The sequence below is a fragment of the Oncorhynchus keta genome, chromosome 34, assembly GCF_023373465.1.
Source record: "Oncorhynchus keta strain PuntledgeMale-10-30-2019 chromosome 34, Oket_V2, whole genome shotgun sequence".
NCBI lineage: Eukaryota > Metazoa > Chordata > Actinopteri > Salmoniformes > Salmonidae > Oncorhynchus > Oncorhynchus keta.
Genome location: NC_068454.1, coordinates 12,920,324 through 12,945,342, shown reverse-complemented (window position 1 = coordinate 12,945,342; position 25,019 = coordinate 12,920,324). Strand labels below are relative to the sequence as shown.

General features: G+C 44.1%; 3 protein-coding genes and 1 long non-coding RNA gene across 5 annotated transcripts in view; 3 read left to right on the top strand and 1 right to left on the bottom strand.

Moving 5' to 3' along the window:
* Positions 1–7,441: 7,441 nt before the first annotated feature.
* gpr45 (G protein-coupled receptor 45) lies at positions 7,442–14,644 on the top strand. The gene is made up of 2 exons (XM_035749094.2): positions 7,442–8,185; positions 11,551–14,644. Exon 2 carries the CDS (start codon positions 11,678–11,680, stop codon positions 12,866–12,868), a length of 1,191 nt encoding a protein of 396 aa, XP_035604987.1. The 5' UTR covers positions 7,442–8,185; positions 11,551–11,677; the 3' UTR covers positions 12,869–14,644.
* c34h2orf49 (chromosome 34 C2orf49 homolog) lies at positions 14,465–19,154 on the top strand. Its single transcript, XM_035749385.2, has 4 exons — positions 14,465–14,644; positions 15,363–15,526; positions 17,281–17,587; positions 18,194–19,154. Exons 1-4 carry the CDS (start codon positions 14,465–14,467, stop codon positions 18,239–18,241), a joined length of 699 nt encoding a protein of 232 aa, XP_035605278.1. The 3' UTR covers positions 18,242–19,154.
* Positions 19,155–19,492: 338 nt separating this feature from the next.
* The window catches only part of LOC118366748 (four and a half LIM domains protein 2-like), a 21,683-nt gene continuing 16,156 nt past the window's right edge, over positions 19,493–25,019 (bottom strand). For both annotated transcript variants that reach the window (XM_052493169.1, XM_052493170.1), the window contains exons 4-6: positions 23,192–23,361; positions 22,660–22,846; positions 19,493–22,186 (exon numbers count right to left, since the gene is read on the bottom strand). In XM_052493169.1, the coding sequence (XP_052349129.1) occupies positions 22,035–22,186; positions 22,660–22,846; positions 23,192–23,361 (509 nt within the window). In that variant the 3' untranslated portion in view covers positions 19,493–22,034. The remainder of the gene's footprint in view (positions 22,187–22,659; positions 22,847–23,191; positions 23,362–25,019) is intronic.
* Positions 22,128–25,019, top strand: part of LOC118366749 (uncharacterized) — a 29,116-nt gene continuing 26,224 nt past the window's right edge. The window contains exons 1-2 of the long non-coding RNA XR_004822029.2: positions 22,128–22,228; positions 22,319–22,396. This is a non-coding gene — a long non-coding RNA (uncharacterized LOC118366749). The remainder of the gene's footprint in view (positions 22,229–22,318; positions 22,397–25,019) is intronic.

Below are 25,019 nucleotides of genomic sequence, written 5' to 3'. Positions count from 1 at the left end.
CTACCTCTGGAAAGACGAGGGGTGAGGGTGTGTGTCTTTTTTTCAATAACAGCTGGTGCGTGATGTCTAATATTAACGAAGTCTTGAGGTAGATTAGCTTATGATAAGGTGTCGACCACACTATCTACCAAGAGAGTTCTCATCTGTATTATTAGTAGCCGTCTATTTACCACCACAAAGCGAAGCTGGCACTATGACCGCTCTCAACCATCTCTATAAGGCCATAAGCAAAGAAGAAAATGCTCACCCAGAAGTGGCGCTCCTCGTGGCCAGGGACTTTAATGCAGGCAAACTTAAATCATTTTTACCAAATGTTTACTAGCATGTTACATGTGCAACCAGGGGGGGGGGGGATCCTAGACCTCCTGTACTCCACACACAGAGATGCGTACAAAGCTCTCCCCCGCCCTCCATTTGGCAAATCTGACCACAATTCCATCCTCCTGATTCCTGCTTACGAGCAAAAACTAAAGCAGGAAGTACCAGTGACTCGCTCAATACGGAAGTGGTCAGATGAAGCGGATGCTACATTACAGGACTGTTTTGCTAGCACATACTGGAATATGTTCCGGAATTCATCCAGTTGCATTGACGAATACACCACTTCTGTCATCGGCTTCATCAATAAGTGCATCGATGACGTCATCCCCACAGTGACTGTATGTACATATCCCAACTAGAAGCCATGGATTACAGGCAACATGCGCATCGAGCTAAATGCTAGAGCTGCCGCTTTCAAGAAGTGGGAGACTAATCCGGACACTTATAAGAATCACTTAGAAACACGTAGAAACACTTATAAGAACCATCAAACAAGCAAAGTGTAAATGCAGGATTAAGATTGAATCCTACTACACTGGCTATGACACTCGTTGGATGTGACAGAGTTTGAAAACAGACTACAAAGGGAAGCCCAGACACGAGCTGCCCAGTGACGTGAGCCTCCAGACGAGCTAAATGCCTTTTATGCTCGCTTCGAGGCAAGCAACACTGAAGCATGTACGAGAGCACCAGTTGTTCTGGATGACTGTGTGATAACACTCTCGTTAGCCAATGTGAATAAAAGCTTTAAACAGGTCAACGTTCACAAAGCAGCTGGGCCAGATAGATTACCAGGACTTGTACTCAAAGCATGATGACCAACTGTCTAGTGTCTTCACTGACATTTTCAACCTCTCCCTGACTGAGTTTTTAATACCTACATGTTTCAAGCAGACCACCATAGTCCCTATGCACAAGGAAGCGAAGGTAACCTGCCTAAATGATTACCGCCCCGTGGCACTCACGTCGGTAGCCAGGAAGTGCTTTGAAAGGCTGGTCATGGCTCACATCAACAGCATCCTCCTGGACACTCTAGACCCACGCCAATTCGCATACCGCCCCAACAGATCCACAGATGATACAATCTCAATTGCACGCCACACCGCCCTTTCTCACCTGGACAAAAGGAACACCTATGTGAGAATGCTGTTCCTCGACTACAGCTCAGGGTTCAACACTGTAGTGCCCACGAAGCTCATCACTGAGCTAAGGACTCTGGGGACTATACACCTCCCTCTGCAACTGGATCCTAGACTTCCTGACTGGCCGCTCCCAGGTGGTAAGGGTAGGCAACAACAATCTGCACGCTGATCCTTAACATTGGGGCCCCTCAGGGGTGTGTACTTAGGCTGCTCCTATATTCCCTGTTCACCCACGACTGTGTGGCCAAACACGACTCCAACACCATCATTAAGTTTGCTGAAGAAACAACAGTGGTAGGCCTGATTACCGACAATGATAAGATGGCCTATAGGGAGGAGGTTAGAGAACTGGCAGTGTGGCGCCAGGACAACAACCTCTCCCCCAATGTGAGCAAAACAAAGGAGCTGATTGTGGACTACAGGAAAAGGCAGGCTGAACAGGCCTCCATTAACATCTACGGGGCTGTAGTGGAGCGGGTCGAGGGTTTCCTTGGTCACTAATGAACTATCATGGTCCAAACACACCAAGACAGTCGTGAAGAGGGCACGACCAAACCTTTTCCCCCTAAGGAGACTGAAAAGATTTGGCATGGGCCCCCAGATGCTCAAAAGGTTTTACAGCTGCACCATCGAGAGCATCCTGACCAGTTGAATCACCGCCTGGTATGGCAACTGCTCGGCATTTGACCATAAGGCGCTATAGAGGGTAGTGCGAACGGCCCAGTACATCACTGGGGCCAAGCTTCCTGCCATCCAGGACCTATATTATAGGCGGTGTCAGAAGAAAGCCCATAAAATTGTCAGAGACTCCAGTCACCCAAGTTATAGGCTGTTTTCTCTGTTACCGCACGGCAAGCGGCTCCTCAACAGCTTCTACCCCCAAGCCATTAGACTGCTAAACAATTCATACAAATCGCCACCGGACAATTAACATTGACCCCCCTTGTACACTGCTGATACTCACCGTTTGTTTGTTACCTATGCATATACACTTCGCCCCCACCTACATGTACAGATTACCTCAACTAGCCTGTACCCCCGCACACTGACTCGGTACCGGTGCCCCCTGTATCTAACCTCCACACTGACTCGGTACCGGTTCCCCCTGTATATATCCTCCACACTGACTCCGTACCGGTGCCCCCTGTATATATCCTCCACACTGACTCCGTACCGGTGCCCCCTGTATATATCCTCCACACTGACTCCGTACCGGTGCCCCCTGTATATATCCTCCACACTGACTCCGTACCGGTGCCCCCTGTATATATCCTCCACACTGACTCAGTACCGGTGCCCCCTGTATATAGCCTCCACACTGACTCCGTACCGGTGCCCCCTGTATTTAGCCTCGTTATTCTTATTGTGTTACTTTTTATTATTACTTTTATTTTAGTCTACTTCGTAAATATTTTCTACTTCTTGAACTGCACTGTTGGTTAAGGGCTTGTAAGTAAGCATTTCATGGTCAAGTCTACACTGTTGGTTAACGGCTTGTAAATAAGCATTTCATGGTCAAGTCTACACTGTTGGTTAACGGCTTGTAAATAAGCATTTCATGGTCAAGTCTACACTGTTGGTTAACGGCTTGTAAGTCAGCATTTCACGGTCAAGTCTACACTGTTGGTTAAGGGCTTGTAAGTCAGCATTTCATGGTCAAGTCTACACTGTTGGTTAAGGGCTTGTAAGTCAGCATTTCACGGTCAAGTCTACACTGTTGGTTAAGGGCTTGTAAGTCAGCATTTCACGGTCAAGTCTACACTGTTGCTTAACGGCTTGTAAGTCAGCATTTCACGGTCAAGTCTACACTGTATTTGGCACATGTGGCAAATAAAGTTAGATTTGATTTGAACATCCACAAAGCTGTGAACGATCTGAGAGATAAGGCAAGAAGGACCTTCTACGCCATCAAAAGGAACATCAAATTTGACATCCCATTTAGGATCTAGCTATAAAATACTTCAGTCATAGAACATGTTGCCCTTTATGGTTGTGAGGTCTAGGGCACCAACCAAATTGAGACTGCATGCACAATTCTGCAAACACATCATCCATGTATAACGTAGAACACCAAATAATGCAGAGCAGAATTAGGATGATTCCCACTAATCATTCAAATTCAGAAACGAGCAATTCCATTCTACAACCACCTAAAAGGAAGCGATTCTCAAAGTCTCCATAACTAAGGCCTCACCTACAGAGAGATGAACCAGAGAAGAGTCCGCTCAGCCCGTTGGTACTGGGACTCTGTTCACAAACACAAACAGACCCCACAGAGCCCCAGGACCGCAACACAATTAGACCCATCCAAATCATGACGAAACAAAAGTATAATTAATTTACACATTGGAAAAAACTGAACAAACTGGAATGTCTGTCTCTAATCGGAGAATACACAGTAACAGAATACCTGACCACTGTGACGAAACCCATATGAAGAAAAGCTTTGACTATGTCCTGCTTGCTATCAAGAGAGGCCGCTATTGCCCACTGCCCACACAATGAGGTGGAAAGCGAGCTGCACTTCCTAGCCTCCTGCCAAATGGATGAACATATTAGAGACAAGGTATTTCCCTCAGATTACACAGATCCACAAAGAATTTGAAAACAAATCCAATCTTGATAACCTCCTATATCTATTAGGTGAAATACCACAGTGTGCCAACACAGCAGCAATATTTGTGACCTGTTGACGCAAGAAAAAGGCAACCAGTGGTGCACAAACACCATTGTAAATACAACCTTATTTGTTTATTTATTTGCACATTGTTACAATGCTGTACATAGCCAATAATATAACATCTGAAATGTCTATATTATTTCAAACTTCTGTGATTGTAATGTTTACTGTTAACTTTAGATTGTTTATTTCCATTTTGTTCATTGTATATTTCACTTGCTTTGGCCATGTAAACATATGTTTCCCATGCCAATAAAGCTATTTTAATTGAATTAAATGAGAGAGAGTCAGAGAGAGAGAGTATATTATCTTTTGAAACCTTTGTGAGTGTAATGTTGACTGTTCATTTCTGATTGTTTATTTCCCATTTGTTTATTATCTATTTCACTTGCTATGGCAATGTAAACACGTTTCCCTTGCCAATACAACTATTTGAATTTACACTTTTTCTCAATTGCTAAAACACTAAAACCCATTGGCTGAACAAAGTTCTCAGTTACCTGGACTCATTTAGCTAATTATGCAGTCTGTTCTCAATACCTTAAACCATTTCACATGATGAAACACAATTTGCAGATCTCACTTAGACTTTTCAGCAAAACTCTAAACACATTCTCATTCTCAAAACACATTCTGCACTCTAATGCACATGTCATCCATACTGGTAAACACAAGTGGCAACAATCAAATACAAATAGAGAACATATGTCATTGATTGAACACAACCACTCAAAATTGATTTAACCTGTTTCAAATGATGCGACAACCAATATAAGCCAGTTCAGAGAGCAAACAGGTTGTTGAAGGTGGGAAGGAGAAAGTCTGAGAATGGATACTGTAGTACAGTGCATTGTAGGCTGTATACTGTACAATGGATGAATTGTATGGCCCTGAACATTGTGCTTTCCATTTATTAACAGTACTGACTGCTCAATAGATTTTGACTGGTTGCAGGTTCATATCAACAAAGAACAAGAATTACAGTATCACAGAGACAAAGGACAAGTTTGTGAAATGCAGGGTACAGTACTGTAAATGTAGGGGTACAAGGAGGAGGAATAACAAAAAACTAAATTGCAAAGAGCAAAGCAGAGTAGTAATTTCTGATCAATTTTGAGCTACTATGATAGAACGTGTTTTCGTTCATCAAAAGACAATGACGGAAAAATATGAATATTTTTTAGATTAAAAATGTACTTCTCTCTGAGAATTGTAGGTTTTGAACAATGTGTTTTCTATTTTTCGGTGTATTGTTTACTGACTGCTTGAGAGTGTATATCATTTTGATTTTGACCACAGATAAAACTGTTTTGAGGCGAATGTTTCATTTTGCAAGAGGAGTCAGAGGTTATGTAAATAGTGCTTGAAGATGAGGTTTTGGGTTTAATGTTTTCAGGAAATGGAGCAAGGTTTCAGAAATTGTGTTTTAGCAATTGAGAAAAACTGTAATTGAATTGTGAGAGAGAGAGAGAGAGAGAGAGAGAGAGAGAGAGAGAGAGAGAGAGAGAGAGAGAGAGAGAGAGAGGAGAGAGACATGGTCAACTAGCTGACATCACTGTGTCAGGTCAGGAGCATGTAAACAGAGTAACACTAGATTGTCATTCAGAAATACCATAGATCAGTGGTATGTCATCAAAGTATCTACATCTCTCAACTAAATCTCAAGACGACATACTGTAGATTTCTCCATGAACAGGGAGATGATATAACAACCTTTATACAAAACACATAATGGGATGCCTACTGTATTTGCATTTATTAAGGATCTCCATTAGCTGTTGCCAAGGCAGCAGCTACTCTTCCTGGGGTCCAAACAAGATGAAGGCAGTTACATCACACAAATAAAACAGTGCATCATGCAACACCTTGTTACACGACTACTCTGCCATGACATATCTACAATACAAAATTACTGTCTGAGGAGCTGTTGCAATATGAACATTTGGATTGTGTGTGTGTGTGTGTGTGTGTGTGTGTGTGTGTGTGTGTGTGTGTGTGTGTGTGTGTGTGTGTGTGTGTGTGTGTGTGTGTGTGTGTGTGCGTGTGTGTGTGTGTGTGTGTGTGCGTGTGCGTGTGCGTGTGTGTGTGTGTGTATATTTGCACATGTCCTTCCTCTCACATGTGCACATTTGCACTGTGAGAGGGGCTCCTGAGTGAATCTGCAAATGTAGTAAACACTATGACAATGCTACCATCTACTGGAAGTAATACAGTCTTGCTACATGTCCATTACATTATTATTGTTACAGTTCTCTTCTCTGTCTGTCTGAGTATCCCACAGTATGAATGTCTCTTTCTCTCTCTCTCTCTCTGTGTGTGTGTGTGTGTGTGTGTGTGTGTGTGTGTGTGTGTGTGTGTGTGTGTGTGTGTGTGTGTGTGTGTGTGTGTGTGTGTGTGTGTGTGTGTGTGTGTGTGTGTGTGTGTGTGTTGGTTCTTCTATCCTTGTGGGGACCTAAAATCCCCAAAACGATTGTAAGAAAAGGAAAATTCTCCCTCGTGGGGATTTTTCCCATTAGGACAAAGGCTATTTTAAGTTTAAGGTTACAATTAAGGTTAGGGTTAGAATTAGGGTTAGGGTAAGAGGTTAGTGGTTAGGTTTAGGGTTAGGAGTTAGGTTCACGGTTTAAGGTTAGGGTTAGAATTAGGGTTAGGGTAAGAGGTTAGTGGTTAGGTTTAGGGTTAGGAGTTAGGTTCACGGGTTAAAGTTAGGGTAAGAATTAGGGTTAGGGTAAGAGGTTAGTTGTTAGGTTTAGGTTAGGGTTAGGATTAGGGTAAGAGGTTAGTGGTTAGGTTTAGGGTTAGGAGTTAGGTTTAGGGTTAAGGTTAGGGTTAGGGTAAGAGGTTAGTGGTTAGGTTTAGGGTTAAGGATAGGGTTAGGGTAAGAGGTTAGTGGTTAGGTTTAGTGTTAAGGTTAGGGTAAGAGGTTAGTGGTTAGGTTTAGGGATAAGGTTAGGGTAAGAGGTTAGTGGTTAGGTTTAGGGTTAGGAGTTAGGTTTAGGGTTAGAATTAGGGTTAGGGTAAGAGGTTAGTGGTTAGGTTTAGGGTTAAGGTTAGGGTAAGAGGTTAGTGGTTAGGTTTAGGGTTAAGGTTAGGGTTAGGGTAAGAGGTTAGTTGTTAGGTTAAGGTTAGGGTTAGAATTAGGGTTAGGGTAAGAGGTTAGTGGTTAAGGTTAGGGTTAGGGTAAGAAGTTAGTTGTTAGGTTAAGGTTTGTGTTAGAATTAGGGTTAGGGTTAGGGTAAGAGGTTAGTGGTTAGGTTTAGGGTTTAGGTTAGGGTGAGGGAAAATAGGATTTTGGTCCACATGAAGGTAGAAGAACATAATGTGTGTATGTGACACAGGCAGGGTACTAATCTCCATACATATGGTTGAAATACACATGAACATGTTCTACACATGGTAGCCTAAGTAGGTAAGCATGTCTAAAGAACGGGCTATTATTGACGTCATGTAGGCTAGGCTATAGTGCTACTGAATACATTCAATATATTGTAGAGGTAATTGTTAAAATGTGTTTAGGCCCAATCTAGTTGCTTATCCATACAGACTGAGGCCTATAGCTGTAGACTTTTGCCTAGGTAGAGCTACAACATTGTGGGGAGATCACTTTCATTCCCACTTTATTCCGTTTCAGATGGTTAGCAAATTAGGGTTATTTAATGACACAGGCTATATCCTTTGGAATTACTTGCTTTATTGTCGGCATGTATCGATTTCGTCTTCGATATGTTTTTTCAATATAAGGTGTGCTTGCTAACTAAATTAAGAATTCTAATCGACAAATCGAGTTTCCTCTTCAAATCAACACTTTTAAACCAGCGGACCGGTCCGCGCCTTGCGCGTCAGCAGGCGACTGCACAGCACATGTCTTGATTCCCGATTGAGAAAAGCAAAGTGGTTTGGTTTGGGTGGATCCTGGATGGAAGGAGGCGATGGAATGTGTGTTTGCCGTGGACAGTGCGTCTTCCTATACGTCTTGTAATGATAACAGGACAAGCCACCTGAGACTCAACATCAACGGCATTGTGAGTCGCAGTGATCAAAGGTAGGCTGGTTGATCCGTCATTTTGCACCATTTCTCGATTATAATTATGGCGCTCGAAACAATGCGCATTGTGCTACTCTACTTCACGAGAATGGAGAACAATTTGATCATTGTGTAGACTATATTTTTGCTAAATGTATGACAAAACAGTCTCGTTACATTACACAATTCAGTCGAATTAGACAATTGACAAAACACAATCCTTAATCAGCTATAAGGGTATTCAGAATTAATGAGGGATTAAAAAAAATCGGTGGGCATATGATAGCGTGGTGTTTAAATATGAAATGTCGATCCGAATGCATTTGACCAGGCCTGAATTAATTAATATGGTTATGGGGAGGTGAACAGACAATGTCTGACTGGATATACTGTCTTCTAATGGACATTGATGTTCTCTGTTGACCCTATCAGTGAGACGTTATCACAGCACAAAGGATGCAACAAACGGTTCCATGTATCAATAATGAGATTTCTGGTGACTCAAACACATACTAATTCTCCATAAGCACATACATACACTGCTACTCTCAAATCATTGCAGGTCTGTGTATCCCAACAACCATATATTGACCTGATGAAGAAGAGGGCTATTCTCTCTCTATTGCCTGAATTGTAATCTGCATTCTCATTGGCTAGAGTGCATTGAAGTGGTCTAAGTACACCAAACAGTATTCTGTTATCTCATTGGATAGAGTGAATCAATGTGAGTATCCTCCACTAATCAGTGGATGTCTAAAAACACAGCCATAGATTTACTACACATTGATTGTGTAGCTAGTACTGAGATGCTCAGATTCAGACTGTTGATGTAGTTGATTTGGATCCCCATTAGCTGTTGCATAAAGCCATATCTTTTCTTCATGGGGTCCTGGAAGGAGTGCAGGCTAGCAGCATATAGAGCAAAATCCTGATCTGTATCATATTTTTATTTTATTTTTTATTTCACCTTTATTGGACCAGGTAGGCCAGTTGAGGACAAGTTCTCATTTACAACTGTGACCTGGCAAGACAGTCAGCCAGTCAGTCAGCCAGCCAGCGTGTCCATCTGTCAACCAGAAAGCCAGTCAGACAGTTAGTCAGCCAGCCAGCCAGCCAGTGAGCGTGTCTGTTTGCCAGCCAGCCAGTCAGAAAGCCAGTCAGAAAGCCAGTCAGACAGTTAGTCAGACAGCCAGTCAATCAGCCAGACAGTCAGCCAGTGGCCTTGTCATCTCTGTGTGACATCCTCCTGGTCATAAGCCTACTCTGTGCCAATCCAGGCCCTGTGTTGAGTACACTTGTACAAATGAACTGCACAAATCAAGAGTTCAACTGTCCTTTAAATCCATCCATCATTCCTTCCTTCCTGCCTTGAAGTAATCACTGATCTAACACAAGTGGATTGATAAAAGCAAAGTTTCCATTAGAAACTTTACACCTATCCATGCACTTTATATCAGTGATTACTCAAAGGAAGGAAGGAAGGAAGTATCTCCTACTGGGCACATCAATTCAATATCTATTCCACATTGGTTCAACGTAATGTCATTGTGATGATGTGGAAACAACGTTGATTCAACCAGTGTGTGCCCAGTGGGATGCATTAGAGCTCCACGTCCTGGTTTATGTCACTTTAAGACTTTAATACAGGACCTGTTCATTGTGGAGTGAACATGTCAAATCTAATTCATTTAACTCTATATAGAATTTCTGCTCTGTATGCAACTTATCCATTTAAGCTGATGCGATTGTTGATTGTTGTAACACAGGGCACTATTGAAAAAGAGACCCTGGTATCAATTTGGATTCCCTGTATAAATAAAGGTTAAATAAAAATAAATGAATATCAAATCTAAAGTACCACCTTTCCATCTCTGAACAGATAAAGGGCTCTTGAGGAGCGTAATCAACTGTGAGAATGCACTGCTGTCTCTCTCTCACCCCCTCCCTCTCTTGCTCTCTCGCCGTCTTTCCCTCTCTCTTTCATCTGTCTGTAACATTGCTTCGTTTATTCTCTCCATCGGGACTATGTGCGTGCACAGAAGTGGGTGAATTTCATCCAATGAGAGATGGAGGGATGGGGAAATGGGGGAGGCAGCCTGGTAGCAGCATAGCTATGTTTCTTCAGAACAGGCTCTTCTCGTTCCTATCTCATGTATTTATACCAGAGTCATTTTACTCCAACACTGGAGTAGTTAGTGAGTGTGGAAGTGCCGGTTTGATATGTGGGTCGCAACAGCCCCACTCACAGACAGACAATGTAATGTCACAGACATTTGCAGGGAGCAGAGAGATGGGGATGGGGGTGAAGGGGAGGTTGCCTTGTTACCATGGATGTGATGACCTGGTTGCCTCAGCAACGATCAGTAACACTTTTGACGCAAGGTCTTGTATATGAAACCACAACAGGGATCATCTAGAATTTTCCTTTGTAAAGCTTGAGGCAGAAATATCAATTTTCAAAAGCTTAAAGCACAAAAGCACCCACACATACAACCTCCATAAGGATTGGTTGATGAGATCCATAATGTTGAGACAGTGGTCCTCTTCCAGGTCGTCACCTGCCTTTCACAGCTGTGTAGCTGGAGGAAGCACTGTGTTGAGAAGGGCTCGTTTACAGGGTTAAAGGAACCACTAGGTGCATCATGATGGTGCTTAAAGCCACAGTATTCCCCATCCCTCCACCCCACCCCCAGAGCGAGAGAAGGGGTTGCAACCATGGAAACAGCTGTGTCCTGTGAGTGAGCTATTCACTTTCATCTGGATTACATTCTGTAGTGGAGCTGCCCCAGCAGATGAGATTTTGCCTCGCCAACAAGGTCTGTGTGTATGTGATGCAGCGCTTCCCAAACTCGGTCCTGCCCCCCTCGTTCATAAAACGGGTGACTGCCTGGGTGTGGAAGTGCGCCGCCCAACCTCTCTGGGTTATATAACAGTCTATAAGCGTCAGAGGCACAGGCAAGTCATTCCCCCTCCACTCCTCCACTAAATGTGATCCATCTCTCCTCTGATTCTAATTCACACTTTGAACAGATAATAACCAGAGCATAGGCCCCAGTGTCTGTGACAAGCTGATGAGCCTCGCTCCCAGCCAAACACTAGCTTCCCTCCTGTTTGTGTGGGCTTCCCCGGTATAGAACTCTAACGCTACAAGTATGTGCTTCAGTTACTTGTCCACAGCCCGTAGTACTACTAGTAATTCACGTGGACAAAACACCATAACGAACGTTTGCCGCAGTAGATTACCTTCTGGATGTCGATGATCAGTGGAATCCTTCTGTCCCGTCTGTTTGGTTCTTAAGGAACTATGTTGCACTCAAATGTTTCTAGGATGCACGTTTTGTTCCAGCATGTATTTGACATGTAAAATGTTGCTTCTGTTTCAGACCTGGCCATGAATGAGGAGACCAGGACGTGTGACTGACCAAGGAAGCTTTGACAACACAACTTTAGACTAAAGAAAAATGATGTGTATCCAGGGTGGAACTGACTGTTAGCCTGATAACCATCGCTATGGCGTTTTGCAACGGCAGCCTGCTGGCTAGGTGTGCCCCCCTGATGGAGCTGGAAGAAGAGGAAGGGGTGGTGATTTCACCGCCGCCGCCTCCGCCGCCAGGGGTTGGGACTACTAGTCCCCTCATGCCTGTCACCCTGCGTGTGACGCTGGCCGCTATCATGATCTTCATGATCGCCATTGGTTTCCTAGGCAACGCCATTGTGTGTCTGATCGTCTACCAGAAGCCCGCCATGCGTTCTGCCATCAACCTGCTCCTCGCTACGCTGGCATTCTCTGACATCATGCTCTCGCTGCTCTGCATGCCCTTCACCGCCGTCACCGTGGCTACCGCCGACTGGCGCTTCGGGGGCGGGTTCTGCCGTGCTTCCGTCATGCTCTATTGGCTCTTTGTCCTGGAGGGTGTGTCCATCCTCCTCATCATCAGCGTAGACCGTTTCCTCATTATCGTTCAGCGGCAGGACAAGCTGACTCCACACCGTGCCAAGCTGCTCATCGGCGCTTCCTGGGCGCTGTCCCTCTGCGTGGCGCTCCCGTCCGTGATCGGCTGGCGGGCGGGCGCGGCGGGTGTGACGGGCATTGGGGGGGCCTGGGCACCACAGTGCGTGCTGGGCTACAGTGAGTCGCTGGCCGACCGCTGCTACACGGTGCTGCTGGCAGTGGCTGTATTCTTTGTGCCGTTCGGCATCATGCTCTACTCCTACCTGTGCATCCTTAACACGGTCCGACGCAACGCCCTGCGCATCCACAACCACACCTCCGACCAGGCCAGCCTCCCGGTCCTCAACCAGGTCAGCAAGCTGGGCCTGACTGGCCTGCAACGTCCCCCGCAGGTCAATGTGGACATGAGCTTCAAGACACGGGCCTTCACCACCATCCTCATCCTCTTCATCGGCTTCTCTGTGTGCTGGCTGCCCCACACAGTGGTCAGTTTGCTGGCCGTGTTCAGCCGGAGGTTCTACTTCAGCCCTGCCTTCTATCCGGTCAGTGTGGGGGCTCTGTGGCTCAGCTATCTGAAGACCGTGTTTAACCCAGTCATCTACTGCTGGAGGATCAGGAAGTTCCGGGAGGCGTGTCTGGAGTTCATGCCCAAGAGCTGCAGGCTGTGTCCCAGGGTGCCGGGCCGGAGCCACAGGAGGGTGAGACCCAGTAACATCTACGTGTGCAGTGAGACCCAGTCGGCTGTGTGACAGTAACATCTACGTGTGCAGTGAGACCCAGTTGGCTGTGTGACAGTAACATCTACGTGTACAGTGAGACCCAGTCGGCTGTGTGACAGTAACATCTACGTGTGCAGTGAGACCCAGTCGGCTGTGTGACAGTAACATCTACGTGTGCAGTGAGACCCAGTCGGCTGTGTGGAACTAACGGTCACTCTGAGGACATGCCATGGTAACCGTGGAAAGCAGTGGTCACCAACTCTGGTCTTGAAGCTACAGGGCGCTCCACTGATGTAAAGGACATGCTATACTCTATACGATTTGTTAAGACATCAACATTTCAACAGTATAGACGGCTTGCTGCTGAAACATTGCTGTCTTTTAACAAATGATTTGCATTTGCGCAATAGTGGCGAGGACAGTACATTCTTGTGTTTTGTCTAAAGTGCTGTGGACACTGGACAGCCATGAACAGAGCCACTCAAAAGTCTTTGTGTGACTGTCTTTATTTCCCTTCTCCTAAAAAAAGACCTGAAGAGAAATGATGTACAACTGGGAACAGTGTTTTCTAATTAACCATTTCCATGGTGTTTGTATAATTGGCTGAGTACTGTTGGTGATCGTTTACCCAGATGGTTGTTGTATATGTCTAATTATACTGTATGTAAATGAAAACGTTGGATAAAATTGTAAAGAAATGTTGATCAGTATAAAAGTGTTTCTGTGAATGAATAATTGATTAACTGAATGAACTAACAATCCAATTAACAGGTGTGTTGACGTCATCAACTATGCATATGTAGCCTATAGACTGAGTAGAAATTAAAGATAACAAATCATGTTAAACACAGTTATACGTTGTCTACATACACTGTAATAGGCGAGCATTGTACCTTAAACCTAATACTGGAACTAAAATATATGTTGGGCCATGCTGGTTGACTTTGGTAGAACATGTTGTCGAACACACACCACGTACAGCCATCCCCTGCCTCTACAATGTCAATACAATGGTTGTGTTGCTGGGATACTAAAGACCTCTATTGGTTGTCGGATGCGGAGTGCATTTATGTGTGGAAGACCCATATCTTCCACAGCAGAACACACAGTCTGTGTTTTAGGTAATGCATCTCCATATGTACCGTGGTTAAACAGTTTACTGAGAGAAGTTCAAATCTAGGGCACACCATGTCAACTCATACACTTTGCGTACGGTGTGATTATCTCAATTCTACTGCTTGAATGAACAAAGAAAGATGTGTACTATGTACACATCGATGCCCAGGTAGAAGTGACCTTTAGACACAGATCTAGCATAAGTTTGCCTTACCCTATCTCCTAATAACCTTAGGCAAGACCTAAATATATCACAAAACAGGCTTTAGATTTAAGGGACAGGCAAAGGTTGCTTCCTTTTCTCAGCACACTGAGCTGCAAGAACTAACAGAGAAAACATCCCTACAGATCCTTTTTATGCAACATGAAAATAAAGTATCTACATTAAGTGTATCACTGGCTTACTTAAAATGAATGATACATAGACATAAGGAGAGGAAGCCATTATAATTGATTGAGACGTAGCCCATTTGAGCCCTACTTTGATGATGCATCTGATTGATGGGACAGATGAAATACGTCACAACCAGTCGTAGAGGATGCTGGGGCGAGAGGGCAAAGATGGCGCGCTCCACTAACATGGGACGTGAAGGGAAAGACACATCTCAGGATAGAGGCGCTTCTAACGCAGATCTCTTACTACACCCCGAGCTCCTGTCTCATGAGTTTATCCAGTTGGTTCTGAATGAGGTAAGAGACGAATCAGGATTGAATTTCAACAAGGAGAGGGTTGATTTTGCGCTAGTCAGCTAGGTCCCAGCTAGCTAGCCTGTCAGCTAGCTTTCCACCGGTAGTTAACGTCAGCCAGCTTGTGTTGTAGCCAAAATGGTCCGCTGATTTAGCCAGTTATTTATACCAGCGTCCGAACACTAAAGAGGCCATGCAAACCCAGCATGTTGGAAATATCGTCAGGAAAATATTATTAAACCAGCTTATAAAAATTTGTGAATCGGCTAAGGGCTTTATCCAGGCACTCAGGCGTGTTTTATTTTATTTGTTTTGCGCATGCGTCAGGTGAAATAAGGGAGTACCTGGGGTGTATTTATTATTATTAACTGGGTGTTTCGAGCCCTGACTGCTGGCAGCTGTGGTATATCAGACGTATACCATAGGTATGACACAACATTTATTTTTACTGCTCTAATTATGTTGGTAACCAGTTTATAATAGTAATAAGGGTTTGTGGTGTATGGCCAATATACTACGGCTAAGGGCTTTATCCAGGCACTCTGCGTTGTGTATAAGAACAGCCCTTAGCTGTGGTATATCGACCATATGCCACAAACCCCTGAGGTGCCTTATTGCTCCAGAGCACACTGTAGCAAAACGTTTGTCTAGTTCATGAGTGTCAACTGGTGGTTTTAATGAGGCTCTAGCTAACACTTGTTTTGGCCCCTGTCCTGGACAGAAAAAGATAACCAGTGGAGACGATGGGAGCCGCGACCAGCTCACGGCTCTCTACCTCCGGCACGTCATCCCCCTCCCGCAGAGAGAGCTGCCAAACAACCGCTGGGGAAAGAAGATGGAGCAGACTCGAGCGCGACAGAGCACAGCCAGCGGACAGTCTCGTAGGTGGGGAGCGGATATGTGTCTCTAAAACGTGAAATCGCCAAGGTGTCTGGACCTATCTAAAACATGCCATTTACATAACAAATTGAGATTTGGTTGATTAAGAAAAAAACAATACTCCTTTTAACTCTGTTACAATGACAATACAAAAATACCACTGAGTCAGACTTTAAATAAAGGTAAACTCAGCATTCGAACAAGGAGATTTGAAAACCATACATATTGAAATGAGCGTGATGCAAGACTTTGCTCTGAGTATTTGTGCATGGGTGTTTTTCACGCTGTTACAACATGGGTGTGCTTCACGCTGTTACAACATGGGTGTGCTTCACGCTGTTACAACATGGGTGTGCTTCACGCTGTTACAACATGGGTGTGCTTCACGCTGTTACAACATGGGTGTGCTTCACGCTGTTACAACATGGGTGTGCTTCACGCTGTTACAACATGGGTGTGCTTCACGCTGTTACAACATGGGTGTGCTTCACGCTGTTACAACATGGGTGTGCTTCACGCTGTTTCAACATGGGTGTGCTTCACGCTGTTTCAACATGGGTGTGCTTCACGCTGTTACAACATGGGTGTGCTTCACGCTGTTACAACATGGGTGTGCTTCACGCTGTTACAACATGGGTGTGCTTCACGCTGTTACAACATGGGTGTGCTTCACGCTGTTGCAACATGGGTGTGCTTCACGCTGTTGCAACATGGGTGTGCTTCACGCTGTTACAACATGGGTGTGCTTCACGCTGTTACAACATGGGTGTGCTTCACGCTGTTGCAACATGGGTGTGCTTCACGCTGTTGCAACATGGGTGTGCTTCACGCTGTTGCAACATGGGTGTGCTTCACGCTGTTGCAACATGGGTGTGCTTCACGCTGTTGCAACATGGGTGTGCTTCACGCTGTTGCAACATGGGTGTGCTTCACGCTTTTGCAACATGGGTGTGCTTCACGCTGTTGCAACATGGGTGTGCTTCACGCTGTTGCAACATGGGTGTGCTTCACGCTGTTGCAACATGGGTGTGCTTCACGCTGTTGCAACATGGGTGTGCTTCACGCTGTTGCAACATGGGTGTGCTTCACGCTGTTGCAACATGGGTGTGCTTCACGCTGTTGCAACATGGGTGTGCTTCACGCTGTTGCAACATGGGTGTGCTTCACGCTGTTGCAACATGGGTGTGCTTCACGCTGTTGCAACATGGGTGTGCTTCACGCTGTTGCAACATGGGTGTGCTTCACGCTGTTACAACATGGGTGTGCTTCACGCTGTTACAACATGGGTGTGCTTCACGCTGTTACAACATGGGTGTGCTTCACGCTGTTGCAACATGGGTGTGCTTCATGCTGTTACAACATGGTAGCTACTGGACCAACTCTTAGTTGTTGAGGAAATCAGCCTGATATTAAAGAATGTCTCTCTGCAGTTTGATGGCCACAGATACCAAACAAAAAAACATTGATTTCCAAGGATAACAAACCACACAACTCTTAGCAAAACCCCATTTATAGGTGGAACTGTGCAGATAAAGTTTAACAGAGTAAATCTAATGGTGGTGATATTTTAATTTTTTTTTTTTTTTACTGTGTACATTGTTTAAAGTAGTCTTGTGCACACAGTTGTATGATTTGTTTAACTTTGAAATCAATGTTGTTTTTTTTGATGGGCATACATTTTGAAGTTGAAAAATCTGAGTCACTGTGGAATTGCCTTAATCCTACTGTAGCCTCAGTCAGTGTCCTGTTTTGTCTTACAGCTTCAGTGACGACCACAACAGGAAGAGGCCTCTGATCGTGTTCGATGGCAGCTCCTCTAAAAGTGTCCCCGTCAGACTGAAAAAGCCAGAGGGTCAGACCTCGGGGTCTGGCGTTACCGACAGATTCAAGCACCCTCCCTCCATGAACCTCTTCAGCCCCATACGCAAGCTGTCCAGCACCACCCCTACCCCCTCGTCCTCCCACAGCCCAGGAGGCCCCCATAGGAGTCCCACTGGGAATAAGGGTCTGGGGAGCCCCCCCTCCTCCCCCAAGTCAGTTAATCTCAAACGGGATGCAGACAGCTCGGTATGGAACCTCAGTATCTACTGGTCTATGCAAAATATTTTTCTAAAGATGATTTTCTGGTCACCAACCGTGGTCCTGGATAGCTGCAGGATTTAATTCCAACCAAAACAATGGATTCAGCTAATGGTATACTTAAGCAATAAGGCCCGAGGAGGTGTGGTATATGGCCAATATACCTTGGCTAAGGGCTGTTCTTATGCACGATGCAATGTGGGGTGTCTGGATATTGGCCAAATACCACAAACCCCCAAGGTGCCTTATTGCTATTATAAACTGGTTACCAATGTAATTAGAACAGTACAAATGCATTTTTGTATACCCGTGGTATACAATCTGTTTTACCACTGCTTTCATCCAATCAGCATTTAGTGTTCAAACCACCCGGTTTATAAATAATATATTATAATCCAATAAATCTGATTTAGATGAAACAGGTTTTTTACAGTTGCACTGGACCAAATGTTTTCACATTCAGAAGCTCTCCAGAACCAGGGTTGGTGACTGCTTTCATGGGCTATTTGACTGACTTGGAGAGGTTTGGGAATGTTGATGTTATTAGCGAAACAGATCTGTGAATGTTGTCAGTGATCGTCTCTGTCTCCTCAGGGTGAGCTCAAAGAAAAGAAAAAGATCCAGAAAGTGACCTGGCCTTGACCCTGGACCGTACCCAGAGACCCACCACTCCACTGTAGAGCAGTGATGAGCCACCCAACACTGGGGCATTCTCTGCCAGAGTCGGGACAATCACAGAACGGGTGGTGACATCCGTCCTCATTTACCTAACTGACCCCAGAACTACTCTCTGACCCTTTACCTGACCCTCAAGTGTCCTTACAATGAGTATTCTGCTCCTGGGACTTTACTGACTCTTAATGCAGACATGGCACCACAATATTTCTACGTTCATAAGTATTTTGTGGAATAAGCAGATTAACCCTAAATTCTGCTCTATGCATTATAATTCTGTGATGTGACCTACCTGAAATCCTCTTAGAACAGTTAGAGTTCATCCTTCCAGTGCTGTTAGAACTTGAGTTGAGGAGGTTGATGGTGTTTAACTTGATAGGAAAACTTTGGGTCTACAATGCTAAGTTGTTATGCATCTTCATACGTCTGTGTGGCCGTACCATATCCACAGTGGGGCATGATGGGTAAGGGATTTCTCTGGGTTTTGATACTGATCCTCAGTAGGAGGAACATTGCCACTGGCCGCCCCACCACCATTATTGTTGCCGAGGTGCATCGTAATTGTAAAACTCATTGCAGTACATTTTTATTTTTTTATTTCACCTTTATTTAACCAGGTAGGCAAGTTGAGAACAAGTTCTCATTTACAATTTACATATAGCGCGTGCAATGATGTCGGGCGGGGGGGGGGGTACTGTTTTGTTGTTGGAAGGAACTTTGTTGCTGTTTTACAATTTAGGGATTCCAGCTTTATTGTATTGGTACTGTGACACTTGCATTTGTAATGGGATGTTTAGCTAGTGTGCCTTGACTTGAGTGGGGGTGCATTTGAATGATATGGAAGTGAACCACCAGATGGTGCCAGAGACTCAGTCCTGCATGATTTGCAAGCGCCTGAGAAAGACTTTGCTCCTGGTCTAGGATCAGATTAGCCAACCTTGAATCCTACTCTTTACCATTAAGGCATCAAAGCATACCTGACCCGGGACCAGCAGTTAGGGGCAACTTGTACCAACTCAAAGGCATTGTAGAAGATTTTCCCCAAATGTATTTAGCCGCCTCTACGTTCCAAAATGTTGATGTATAGAGGGAAGTGCTCATCAACTGCCCCTTGTTGGACTCCATCCTCTAACTCTGCCACCGCAGCTAAAGAAAACCCTAGAGGAAAAACTTAACTTCATGTCACTTCCTTAGTCATACAAGGTGTACAGCAGTTGGTGCATTTTTATAGGTCTTTATTTGGACTTCAGACACAGATTTCCTGTCCGAGCCCTTGTGACTGATAAGAGACATGTCTGTTGGCTCTCACCTTAATAGGCATGGCTCATCGTTACCAAGCATTTGCACCAGTGTCAGTCAAATGTATACGTGTTGGGGGTGATAAATAAACAGAGCTTAAAAACCAAACTGTCATTATTTACATTTTGGTTAATGTTTTTTTCTTCTTTTGGTTGTAGCTTTTGTTTTATTCCCATCTGAATAACATTACAAACTTTGCACCAGTGTAAATGCCCGGTAAATCTGAGTTCGTTCACATTTTCGTAACTTTGGGACTTATGCTCCCTCATACACACCTGTAGATAGCCTTTACAATCTTAAAGGTATTTGGCACCCAAATTACACAATGACTGCAATAATTGTGTAGTTCAGGGGAAATATTCCTTTCAATACATAAACTCTGAATATATGACTCTTTATAATTATGACAGACATTCATGTGTAAAACCTCAAACTATGTGATGTATCAAGCCAGGGCATGCAGAAAGCAACATTTGCTGTTGCACTCCAAAAAACATTAATTTATATTTTTGAATTCATATAGTGTATATGGGGTTAGTAGCCTAATAATGAGTGTGTTGCTGATGCATGCAAGATCTTGCAACGCCCGGATAGGTATTTTACGTATTAGCAAACCACATGATGTTAAGGCAATCTGATGCCGGACTGCCCAGTCGATGACGTGGCACCCAATCATTGGTTGATGCATGCGACGTCTGAGAAGGGGAACGCGACCAGTATCTTGTGTTCATATGTCATATATATATATACACACAGTTGAATTCGGAAGTTAACATACACTTAGGTTGGAGTCATTAAAACTCATTTTTCAACAACAAATTTCTTGACAAACTATAGTTTTGGCAAGTCTGTTAGGACATCTACTTTGTGCATGACATCTACTTTGTGCATGACACAATACATTTTTCCAACAGTTGTTGACAGATTATTTCACTTACAATTCACTGTATTACAATTCCAGTGGGTCAGAAGTTTTTATACACGAAGTTGACTGTGCCTTAAACAGCTTGGAAAATTCCAGAAAATGATGTCATGGCTTTAGAAGCTTCTGATAGGCTAATTTACATCATTTGAGTCAATTGGCGGTGTACCTGTGGATGTATTTCAAGGCCTACCTTTAAACTCAGTGCCTCTTTGCTTGACATCATTGGAAAAACAAAAGAAATCAGCCAACACCTCAGAATCTTTGTAGACCTCCACAAGTCTGGTTCATCCTTGGGAGACATTTCCAAACGCCTGAAGGTACCACGTTCATCTGTACAAACAATAGTACGCAAGTATAAACACCATGGGACCACGCAGTCGTCATACCGCTCAGGAAGGAGACGCGTTCTTTCTCCTAGAGATGAACATACTTTGGTGTGAAAAGTGCAAATCAATCCAAGAACAACAGCAAATGAATTGTGAAGATGCTGGAGGAAACAGGTACAAAATTATCTATATCCACATTAAAACGAGTCCATATCGACATAACCTGAAAGGCTGCTCAGCAAGGAAGAAGCCACTGCTCCAAAACTGCCATTAAAAATGCCAGACTACGGTTTGCAACTGCACATGGGGACAAAGATCGTACTTTTTGGAGAAATGTCCTCTGGTCTGATGAAACAAAAATAGAACTGTTTGGCCATAATGACCATTGTTATGTTTTCGAGGAAAAGGGGGAGGCTTGCAAACCGAAGGACACCATCCTAACCGTGAAGCATGGGGGTGGCAGCAGCTTTGCAGCAGGAGGGAGGGACTGGTGTTCTTCCCAAAAAGATGGCATCATGAGGTAGGGAAATTATGTGGATATATATATATATATCTCAAGACATCAGACATCAGAAGTTAAGGCTTGGTCGCAAATGGGTCTTCCAAATGTAAAATGTTCCCAATAATACTTCCAAAATTGTGGTAAAATGGCTTAAGGACAACAAAGTCAAGGTATTGGAGTGGCAGAACTGAATTCGTGGGCAGAACTGAAAAAGCGTGTGAGAGCAAGGAGGCCTACAAACGTGACTCAGTTACACCAGCTCTGTCAGGAGGAATGGGCCAAAATTCACCCAACTTACTGTGGGAAGCTTGTGGAAGGCTACCCGAAACGTTTGACCCAAGTTAAACAATTTAAAGGCAATGCTACCAAATACTAATTGAGTGTATGTAAACTTCTGAACCACTGGGAATGTGATGAAAGAAATAAAAGCTGAAATAAATCATTCTCTCTACCATTAGTCTGACATTTCACATTCTTAAAATAAAGTGGTGAACCTAACTGACCTAAGACAGGGAATCTTTACTAGGATTTAAATGTCTAGGAATTGTAAAAAACGGAGTTTAAATGTATTTGGCTAAGATGTATGTAAACTTCCGACTTCAACTGAGTACAGTGATACTCAGTTGTGCTCTGATAGGTCGTTGTTACTTCCTGGTTGTTTCGTTAATTTCCAATCAGACGTGTCGGCCACTCGCTGCCTGCCAGATGTCAGATGTCTTTGCCACACTCGGGGCACAGGATGTCGTCACGCTCGGTGAGGAAACCCCGGCCCACCAGGGAGACGGAGCACTTCTTACAGTTGAAGCAGTCGTTGTGCCACTGGCGCTCTTCAAACGAGATGTACTTACTGCCACCCAGACCTGAGAGAACGGGGAGAGATGAACACATGCTGTTATCAAAAGGTGAAGGATGTCTCTGCATCCTAAAACATAAATGAAGGAAACCATAGAGCAGTTATACTGTATATTGCTTTCTCTTATCCATTTCCACAGATCAGTGATTGGGGAAGGAGGAAAGGTGGAGAACTTTAGTAAGGATTCAAACAGGGCCACAGTGTACAGCGTGATTGGGTGAGTAAGTGACTGACTTCCTGATTTACAAGTTAGAACTGATTTAAAAGTGGCTATCTAACTGGCTGACTGACTCATTCTGTTAGAGACGGGTATACAATTTCCTCGCAGGTCTGCACAGATGATCGGATCGTTCTGTCATGTTCCCTTTAGTTCCTGATACACGAAGCACTGTTCCACGTGTCGTCAAGATCTGATAATCAGTGCGTGACCTGAGCAGAAAATGTGTATCCACAACACACCCAGATGGATAGATAGTTTACCGCTGATGGGGGTGGTGCAGGAAGCACACTTCTTGGCATACAGGTTGCAGAAACAGTTGAGGCAGTAGGCAAAGTCGTCACGGGAGGTGAAGCGTTGGCCAGACAGCTGCTGCTTGCAGCCGGTGCACAGGAAGCAGTCCTTATGCCAGGGCTGGTCGCGATAGGTCACCCCGCCAGTAATGATGGGCTATTATGGAGAGAGAGTTTGGTCAAATGTGACTGCACACAAATAAGCACATACACACCAACCAAGTGCTACACACCAGGCACCAACAGATACCAGATTTTAGCGGTTAAGTGATCCATTCAATAAATTGCCATGTGAATGGATACTGAGGACATTTGTGGACATGTAAAGTACTAATCGTTCTTGCTCTAGATTCTTGCTTGCCAGATTCACAGCCAGTCTTTCAGTAGTTGTAGAAAGATCCCTGTTTTCTATCTCTCTGATGTATACGCCACTTTAGAGGACAGAAAAGGTGAGGAAGAGATACTACAGTATTTACTCTTAATATTATGACCTTAGACCTACCTTCTTGCAGTGCACACACTGCATGGCAAACTGTTTCTCGTAGCAGGGCACACAGAAGTTGTGGTTCTCCTTGGGGATGAAGCTCTTGGTGCCGATGGGCTGCTGGCAACGCTGGCAGGTGAAGCAGGTCTCATGCCAGCTGTTACCCTTATGCTCCATCTTCCTGGAGCCTGAATGAAGGGAGAGAGAGAGAGAGAGAGAGAGAGAGAGAGAGAGAGAGAGGGAGGGAGGGGAAAGTGGAGGAAGGAGGGAGGGATGGATGGGTGGGTAAAGGAATTAAGAAGTATAGAGAATGGAGAGTGCGAAAGAGGACACACATGCTGCTCAGTCCTTGGGTTACACAGTCCCTCACTGTCTGCCCCCTCAGAGCTGCTCTCTAAAATACTTCCTAGGTTTTAAAAAATTAATTAAATTTGAATTGTATTGGTCACATACACATGGTTTACAGATGTTAATGTGAGTATAGCAAAATGCTTATGCTTCTAGTTCCGACAGTGCTGTAATATCTAACAAGTCCTAAAGGCCCTAAACGATATTAGAATCACCATCGATAAGAGACAATACTGTGCAGCTGTATTTATTAAAGTGACTAGTGATCCATTTATTAAAGTGTCCAGTGATTGGGTCTCAATGTAGGTAGCAGCTTCTCTGAGTTAGTGATTGCTGTTTAGCAGTCTGATGGCCTTGAGATACAATCTGTTTTTCAATCTCTCTGTCTTTGTATACAAACACAGTGGGTACAGAGGGGCATTGTTGTGTTCAAGGAAGTCTGGAGCAAATGTATTCAGTATCTACAGTACATTCAGTGTTTCTGCTCTGCTGCACCCCAGACCTCACTAGAGTAGAGTTACACTGACTGTCTGTCTGTTTGTCTGAGAGAAGCACCATCCCAAGGAATTATGGAAATTATGATATTTAAAGACATAGATTAGTTAGAATCATCCAAAACTTTCTACTACCACCACTACTACTACCATTGGTGGTACTACTACTACTGGTACTACTACTGGTACTACTACTGGTACTACTACTGGTACGACTACTACTGGTAGTACTACTACTGACACTACTACTACTACTACTGGTACTACTACTACTACTGGTATTGGTACTACTACTACTGGTATTGGTACTACTACTACTGGTATTGGTACTACTACTACTGGTACTACTACTACTGGTATTGGTACTACTACTACTGGTACTACTACTACGACTACTGGTACTACGATTTCTGCTACTACTAATGGTACTACTGTCAGGATTTGGCCAGGGTTGTTCCGGTTTTTGGTCACCAGATGCCCCCATTGTGCTTTTTGACCTTTTGTTTTCCCTTGATCCCCATTATTATTTGCACCTGTGCCTTGTTTCCCCTGATTGTATTTAAACCCTTAGTTTTCCTCAGTTCTTTGCTCTGTGTTTGTATGTTAGCACCCAGCCCTAGTATTCTGTGAACTCTTGTTGATCCCGGTGGACTCTCTTGTGGAATTCTGTTTTTTGTTCTTGTTTATTTATTTTTTTGAGTATCTTTTGAGGCTTTTTATGCTATACCTACCACCTTGTGGATTTACCTTTTTGTCTTGGAGGATTACCTTTGTTCTTGTGGAATTCCTTTTGAGGTTGTGGAGTTACATGTTTTCCTGAAGGACTTCACTTTTTACTTAGTTAAATACACCGTCTCAAGTACTGCTGTGTCTGCCTCATCTTCTGGGTTCTGCCGACTATTCGTGGCTCAGTTGGTTAAGTGACTGTTTCTCACTCCGGAGACCAGGGTTCGTAACCGGGTCCTGACAACTACTACTACTACTACTGGTACTGGCACTACTAC

Bases quoted from the DNA above. Each gene is read 5' to 3' on its own strand.
- c34h2orf49 (XM_035749385.2), top strand. From the start codon at position 14,465: ATGAAATACGTCACAACCAGTCGTAGAGGATGCTGGGGCGAGAGGGCA. The intron at 14,645-15,362 runs GTAAGAGACGAA...TGTCCTGGACAG, and splicing joins TCCAGTTGGTTCTGAATGAG to AAAAAGATAACCAGTGGAGA. The intron at 17,588-18,193 runs GTATGGAACCTC...CTGTCTCCTCAG, and splicing joins AACGGGATGCAGACAGCTCG to GGTGAGCTCAAAGAAAAGAA.
- gpr45 (XM_035749094.2), top strand. From the start codon at position 11,678: ATGGCGTTTTGCAACGGCAGCCTGCTGGCTAGGTGTGCCCCCCTGATG.